The 8,098-nt window shown below is 35.5% G+C and overlaps 1 protein-coding gene across 3 annotated transcripts in view; it reads left to right on the forward strand.

Moving 5' to 3' along the window:
- LOC107721100 (fibroblast growth factor receptor 1-A-like) overlaps window positions 1–8,098 on the forward strand; it is a 96,406-nt gene that overhangs the window by 2,233 nt on the left and 86,075 nt on the right. For 2 of the 3 annotated variants that reach the window (XM_016528962.1, XM_016528963.1), the window contains exons 2-7: window positions 2,860–2,976; window positions 3,360–3,617; window positions 3,698–3,781; window positions 4,439–4,611; window positions 6,335–6,458; window positions 6,729–6,919. In XM_016528962.1, coding sequence (XP_016384448.1) covers window positions 2,883–2,976; window positions 3,360–3,617; window positions 3,698–3,781; window positions 4,439–4,611; window positions 6,335–6,458; window positions 6,729–6,919 — 924 coding nt within the window. In that variant the 5' untranslated portion in view covers window positions 2,860–2,882. Of the gene's footprint in view, window positions 1–2,859; window positions 2,977–3,359; window positions 3,618–3,697; window positions 3,782–4,098; window positions 4,193–4,438; window positions 4,612–6,334; window positions 6,459–6,728; window positions 6,920–8,098 lie in introns of those variants that run through there. The other variant, XM_016528964.1, reaches the window with a different exon arrangement.

Genomic DNA, 8,098 nt, shown 5'->3' on the forward strand with positions numbered 1-8,098 from the left:
TAGCTAGCTTTAGCTATCTACTGAGCCACTGAAATGGCTTTTTTCTTGGCCTCCATCTGCCTCTTGGACTGCTGAGAACTGCTGGGCCTCGACAGTGTTGCGGAAGAGGCCAGGCTGGGAGATGGGAGTGTCGAGAAAGCGAACTTTGTCTGCGTCCCGCATCTCAGCTAGAGATGGCGTTCCTGGACTACCAAGGTAGACATCCCCTGTCCGAGGGCAGTCGATGACGAAGGACCTTGCTGCTGCAGCAGTGGGTCAAACAAAAAGGGGTCACAAAAAGTCATCCATATCCATTCATAACTATGTTTGGAAACCTAAAAATTTGATAAACTAAAACACATCCGCTTTCAGAGGCACAAGTATTCTTAATGACAGCTATTTGTAAATTCTGCTACACAAAAGCAGCTGTTAACATATAAATCAATGCATGCATGGTAGTTCAAACTTTATGCATTCATAACATTGCCAAAGGTATTCTGGTGGTGGTTTGGGAAGTGAATAATGCATAGGTGAAACGGCAGGGCTGGGTTGGCACAGTAAACTATTGCCCAGCACTTTTTTGAAAGAGAAGCCACTATTACACTATTAGTGTTTTAGCATGAAAGTTTTGTTGACCTCAGTTTTTAAGAAAAGTCTGGAAAAGAGAAGCAACTGGGTTTAGAGGAGAATTAGAAATTTGTAAGAGAAGAGGTAACGGAAAAAAACAAACAAGAATGAGAAGGAAGAGGAAAGAGTTCATCAGGCTGGCCATAATAGCCTCCCTGTGGAATGGGAGTCTGGTGACTCATGAGTTAGTCCACTGGAAGGGCATCCAGCATAAAACCGGATACTTCTGCTGTGGAGACCCCTAATGGAAGCAGCTGAAGGAGAGAGAAAGAGAGTTTAAGTTTAAAATTCAGCCAAGTAATTTGGTCCTAAACTAAGCCTTCTATCTTGTGATTTTATTTCCTTCCAGGAACCATACAGTTGTCTTTTCCCAAAAGGACATTGTGAATGTTACTCTAAACAGAAGACAATTATATTTTTATCAATAAATTGTTTTGAACAAAACAAATGCTGGCTTAGTAGTGGCTGTGTGGGTGCAGAAAAATAATAATATAAAATAATGTCATAACCACCCTAGTAAAAAAAAAAAAAAACCCTATGCCATAATTGATTTAAAATACATTTTTTTCATACTAAGTATACTTCAAAACCATTAACATATTAACTGGCATATCACTTAAGACTTAGTGATATCAAATTATAATTAAACTTTATTTGGAGTATTTCTTTATTGCACAATGCACAGTTCTTAATAGTATGCCCAAAATGTCTATGAATATAATTAATATAAAATGTGTAAATATCACTATTAATAAGGATTAAGTATGTAATAAGTATGATCTCTGTATTATATCAGTCTTTAAATGCAAGACATTTAAAGTGTACCTGAAGTATACTTGCAATAGTTCCACTTTAGCACAATCAGATTTACTTAAGTATATCTTTAGTTAGACCTCAGCACTACTTTTGCACAATTAAAGTGCATTAAGCACAAAAGTAATTGTTCCAATTTAGCAGACTTTAAGTATAACAGTTTAGTACACCAAAAGTACAATGGCAGGTTATTTTTATTAAGCACAAAAATATGTAAATGTATTTGTAGTATACTTAGCACAAAATAAATGTATTTCAAATACATTTTAGTATTTTTTTTCACTGGGGCAGTAGTATCCTGGCCATAATAGCCTCCCTGTGGAATGGGAGTCTGGTGACTCATGAGTTAGTCCACTGGAAGGGCATCCAGCATAAAACCGGATACTTCTGCTGTGGAGACCCCTAATGGAAGCAGCTGAAGGAGAGAGAAAGAGAGTTTAAGTTTAAAATTCAGCCAAGTAATTTGGTCCTAAACTAAGCCTTCTATCTTGTGATTTTATTTCCTTCCAGGAACCATACAGTTGTCTTTTCCCAAAAGGACATTGTGAATGTTACTCTAAACAGAAGACAATTATATTTTTATCAATAAATTGTTTTGAACAAAACAAATGCTGGCTTAGTAGTGGCTGTGTGGGTGCAGAAAAATAATAATATAAAATAATGTCATAACCACCCTAGTAAAAAAAAAAAAAAACCCTATGCCATAATTGATTTAAAATACATTTTTTTCATACTAAGTATACTTCAAAACCATTAACATATTAACTGGCATATCACTTAAGACTTAGTGATATCAAATTATAATTAAACTTTATTTGGAGTATTTCTTTATTGCACAATGCACAGTTCTTAATAGTATGCCCAAAATGTCTATGAATATAATTAATATAAAATGTGTAAATATCACTATTAATAAGGATTAAGTATGTAATAAGTATGATCTCTGTATTATATCAGTCTTTAAATGCAAGACATTTAAAGTGTACCTGAAGTATACTTGCAATAGTTCCACTTTAGCACAATCAGATTTACTTAAGTATATCTTTAGTTAGACCTCAGCACTACTTTTGCACAATTAAAGTGCATTAAGCACAAAAGTAATTGTTCCAATTTAGCAGACTTTAAGTATAACAGTTTAGTACACCAAAAGTACAATGGCAGGTTATTTTTATTAAGCACAAAAATATGTAAATGTATTTGTAGTATACTTAGCACAAAATAAATGTATTTCAAATACATTTTAGTATTTTTTTTCACTGGGGCAGTAGTATCATAGCCCTTGTTTCACAATCTAGTCAAATCCAGATGGTTACATTCAAGTCCCGCTGAGTGTTATTTCCAACTGAATATTCTTTTTGACTCATAAATGTCACATTACTCAAGATTCTTCATGTTGTTATTAATCTTCTTTATTGTTTTGCTCTCTCTTTTTCCTCTCAGTCTAGATTCAGAAAGAATCTTTAATGATGATGATGATGAAGACCGTGTTGCTGCTGATCTCAGTACTCCTAACTGAGGCTCTTCAGTCCCAGGGCAGACCGGCCACCCAAGATGAGAGTCCGTTTTTTTTAGTACTTTTGTTGTATCATGTCTCAATTGAAGATGTGTTAATAATAAACCATATCTTCCCTTGACGGAGTGCTTTCTGACAACATCCTGGATTTATTAATGGTTAAAATAAAATGCCTACTCCAGAGCAAGTGTGCAAATGAGATTGGAAACACTTTATCACGGAATATATAGAAATCATTTGAATTTGTTTGCTTATCTAGGACAGTTAATCTAGTGCAATTAAGTATTTTAAAATTATTTTAATTGGTTAATTATGCCCCCTGATCCATATGTAAATTCTGTAGGAAGAAATATTTGAATTAAAGCAATTTAAGCTTGAATTTTAATAGCCTTGATAAATAACTACATTTCTTTCATCCTGTTCTTAGTGTTAGCCCTGGTCGAGCTGACGCTGTACACTTTGTATCCGGGGGACAAACTGGAGCTGAGCTGTAAAGGTATCGAGGAGATACAGGAAGTGACCTGGACTAAGGACCACGTTCCCCTGGTTGACGGAGAGCACACCCGCCTGCGCAACCATCAGATGGAGATTGAAACAGTAGAGCCGGCCGACTCTGGTCTGTATGCTTGCTTTGCTCAGGGACCCAACAGCAACCATACAGATTTCTTCAATGTCAACGTTACAGGTGAGAAATTATGATTTCGGTTGATTTTCATATTGTTTACAACAACAAAACATTTAACCTACAGTTTTGTTCTCGATCAGATGGATTGGCTTCCTCAGAAGACGATGAAGAAGATGAGTCTTCCTCAGAGGAGGCCAAGCTATCAAGTGACCAGAAACTGCTTCGTGAGTCGCCCTCCTCTCTTAGTCAAACTCTGTGCTCCAAACTCTGACTCAAAGAGCTGCAAATGTCAATAACAGTATCAGTTCCTCAAGAAATTGTTAGGATTTTACTTTAAAGCAGGAATTATAAAAATAAATAGGTCAAATTTTGTCTAATAAGCCATAGCCGTCTTGTGGAATATGCTGAGCTTTTGTTCATTAGACTGAAATTCTTAATTTCTTTATTAGTCTCGGAGTCCCAAGGGCATTATCAAAACAGTCAGATGGAGCAAAACTAGCAACCAACACCCAAATCTCACACACTTTTGATCTCTCTTTAGGAACGTACTCTTATTGTTATTTTGGATTACTGTTCTAAGATGGTCATGATAATGTTGGAAACAGATGGGAATCTGAACACAAAGGAAGTTCAAGGTCCAAGATCCATTGAGAAACAAATGTTTTACTGAAGATTTTCAACAAAGTGACACCAAAGCACAAACATGTATGAACAAAAGCAGTGACTTTCCACAAATAAAGAGAAAAAAAAAGAACACTAAATGTCTCAGTCCATCCCGATATTGTTCACATTGTAGTTTCATTTAGTTTTGAAACAATAGTTTCAAATGACCACTTTCATTTTTGCCATCTTGTTTTATGTACTTTCTATCTGTTTGGCAGCAATGGCGCCTGTCTGGGCTCAGCCTGATAAGATGGAGAAGAAGCTCTACGCTGTTCCCGCCAGCAAAACCATCAAATTCCGTTGCCAGGCCAGTGGTAACCCTACACCAACACTCAAGTGGCTCAAGAACGGCAAAGAGTTTAAGAAAGACCAGCGAATAGGAGGCTATAAGGTGAGAGCACCTGGATGTGACTGCAGACACAGCACTGAAATGCTACACGAAGTTGTATGGACCACTTCTGTGGTACTTTTTTCCTCCTTTTTGGATATTCACAGTCTATGGTTGCTATATGCCAGGGATTCTCAAAGTTTACTACATTCAAATGTCCGAATCTGAATTCTCATCAACGTCAAAAGGTCCGAAATAATTGTTATTAGGCCTACAAAACTTGTTTTTAATAAACATGCTTATAACTTTATATAACAATTCAACTTTATATATGCTACTTATCATATCCATGACGTCATCAAGTCGTACTTGCATTTATTCTCTGAACTCTTACTTACAGTACTGCATTTTTATACAACTAAATGCCCAATAAAGCAGTTCTCATGTACATATTTTCTGTTTCTGAAATAGTACTTCAATGTAACCAGCAGTCAGTTCAACTGAATTGCTAAAATCTTGAATTATAACTGCAATACACTGTTATACAGCAGTGAATTATATTACTTTATTTTATGTATCATGCAGCACAAATGTCTGTCTGTGTAACAAACTATGTGCATATTTACAGACGAACTACATTCATGTTCATATGCCCAGACAGTCAAAAGTGATAGATTTTTGGAAACGCCGTTTTGTACTCATTCATTCACAAGTCTGTTTTATGTTATATTTCTCAAGATTAGATTTTGAAGTTTGCTATATATTAAATTATTTATTGTATATTGAAAATATACTGAATAATATTGTTAATATATTCTAATACATAAAGAATTGCTTTTTCATATATTGAAAATTAATGAACAATATATTTACTTATATATCGTAATATATGTCATTTTAGATTCAATAATACCCTTCATAATATGTAGATGTACATGTAAAAAATATGGTACTGTGTGTGTAAATATATTTGAACATATATGTACCATATATATTCACATTTATATGGGAGCATGCATGTATATATCTATAATACAATATATGTACCCAATTTTGAGGAAAATATATATTGTGATATATATCCATGTATTTGTATTTATATATAGCACATACAGTACTAAATCAATTAACAAGACATCCAATTGTCCAAAAATCCAAAACTTTTCAGTATTTGTTTTCATTTTTTTACCATCACACATATTTTCATGTATTAAATGTATAACTATGCAAACAAGGAAGTGAGATAATATGTGTTCAGCTTTATGTAAACCCAAGGATTAACTCTTGAGAAATTGAGTGTTTCAAAGCTATAGCATGTAAAAATGTAGTGCAGTTTTTTTGTCTTAATTTCTATATATAATTGTTTTCTATGTATCAATAAATAGCCTTACATGGTCCATGAATATATTGCAGTATACTGAAAAATATAAACAGTTCTTTACCATATGAAATGTATTATGGAATATATTGCATTATATTTTCTAGTATATTTACATATATTTTTGTTTTGCTTTTTAATGTATTTAGCAGTTTTCTGCTTTTACATGTTGAGCTGCAAGAAGATTTTGTCTTAATATCTGACGAGTTCTGACTCAGATTCACTTCTTCTTTCTAATTTTGTACATTATGTAATTTTGTACATTATGTGTGTTTGTGTATATATATATATATATATTTTTTTTTTTTTTTTTTTTTTTCACGCCCACATGGAATCTGCATTGATTGTATGTCCTGATATGCATTAAGTAATTCATATTTCTTATTAGATATGTGTATATCTCTATAGGTTCGAGAGCACATGTGGACCATCATAATGGAGTCGGTGGTACCGTCAGACAAAGGCAACTACACCTGCCTGGTGGAAAACAAATACGGCAGCATCAATCACACCTACCAGCTGGACGTAGTTGGTCGGTCATATTTCTGTTCTTCTCTTAAATCTGCTTATTATAAATCTGCTTATTATGATGAGTTAGTCTGCATGTTAAAGAGGCTGCTTCCTGCAGGCTATATGACTTTCGTGTTTATTGAACATTTGTGGAATATCCCATTTTTCGTAATACTGATCCCAACTTTGATTTCTATTTTTAAGAGGAAAAAATGCTAATCAGTTTTTATGTTAATTGGGGTCATTTCTGTGTAATGTACCTATAATATGTTTGTGCGTGTGTTTTATACAGAACCTTCAGGGCACAGGCCGATTCTTCAGGCGGGGTTGCCTGCTAACCGTACAGTAGTGGTGGGGAGTGACGTGGAGTTTGAATGTAAAGTCTTCAGCGATCCTCGGCCTCACATCCAGTGGCTGAAGCACATTGAAGTGAGCAGCAGTAGATTCGGCCCTGACGGACTGCCATATGTTCGGATCTTGAAGGTAAAACCTTCTTTAACTAGTCTGAACCGGGCATAAGTGTGTTTCAAGGTTGTTGGTCAATTACAGTGAAAATTATTTTCTTTTTCTAGACAAAATAATGTTGTGACAACTCAGAGTTGTCCAATATTTCATAGTCCTACTGTTTGTAAAAATGAACAAGTAAACTTGCTGTCAGTTTCCCCATAGACATCCACTGTAAGTGTATATAAATACATTAAAGGATTAGTTCACTTCCAGAATAAAAATTTACTGATAATTTACTCACCCCCATATCATCCAAGATGTTCATGTCTTTCTTTCATCAGTCGCAAAAAAGAAGTTAAGGTTTTTGAAGAAAACACTCCAGGATTTTTCTCAATATAATGGACTTCAATGGTGGGTAACGGGTTGAAGGTCCAAAATTGCTGTTTCAGTGCAGCTTCAAAGGGCTCTACAAGATCCCAGCCGAGGAATAAGGGACGGATCGTTTCACTAGACACGACCCCTATTCCTCGGCTGGGATCATGTAGAGCCCTTTGAAGCTGCATTGAAACTGCAATTTGGACCTTCAACCTGTTGGTCCCCATTGAAGTTCACTATGGAGAAAAATCCTGGAATGTTTTCCTCAAAAACCTTAATTTCTTTTCAACTGAAGAAAGAAAGACACGAACATCTTGGATGGCATGGGGTGAGTAAATTATCAGGAAATTTTTATTCTGGAAGTGAAATAATCCTTTAATTTGTCTCTGTGGTTATCAGTGCTGATACCGTTGAAAGCGCTTAACTTGTAACAAAGAACATTCCTTTAATTCTGTCGATCACCGAAGCTCTGTGGATTGCGAAAGCTGATTCCAAATCATCAGTTCTCAACCTGCTAGATTAGACCGCCTGGCGGACATCTCAGCACAGATTAAAGAACATAACCTGCAGCTCAAACTAGCAAAGACAGAGCTTCTCATCTTCCCAGGCACTCTCATGCTACAGCACAGTGTCACCATACAGCTAGGATGATGAACAATAATCCTGTCGAGATCAGCCAGAAATCTTAAGGTAATCTTTGATGACCAGCTGACCTTTAAAGACCACAGTGCAAAGACAGCACGGTCACACAGGTTTGCATTATGCCGAGTTCACACTGCACGATTTTAGCCCGATTTTTCACTCGCCGACAGGTTTTGCGAAATCGCCGACAAATGCCCG

This window comes from Sinocyclocheilus rhinocerous, unplaced genomic scaffold (genome assembly GCF_001515625.1).
Source record: "Sinocyclocheilus rhinocerous isolate Xijiao unplaced genomic scaffold, SAMN03320098_v1.1 scaffold451, whole genome shotgun sequence".
Classification (NCBI taxonomy): Eukaryota; Metazoa; Chordata; class Actinopteri; order Cypriniformes; family Cyprinidae; genus Sinocyclocheilus; species Sinocyclocheilus rhinocerous.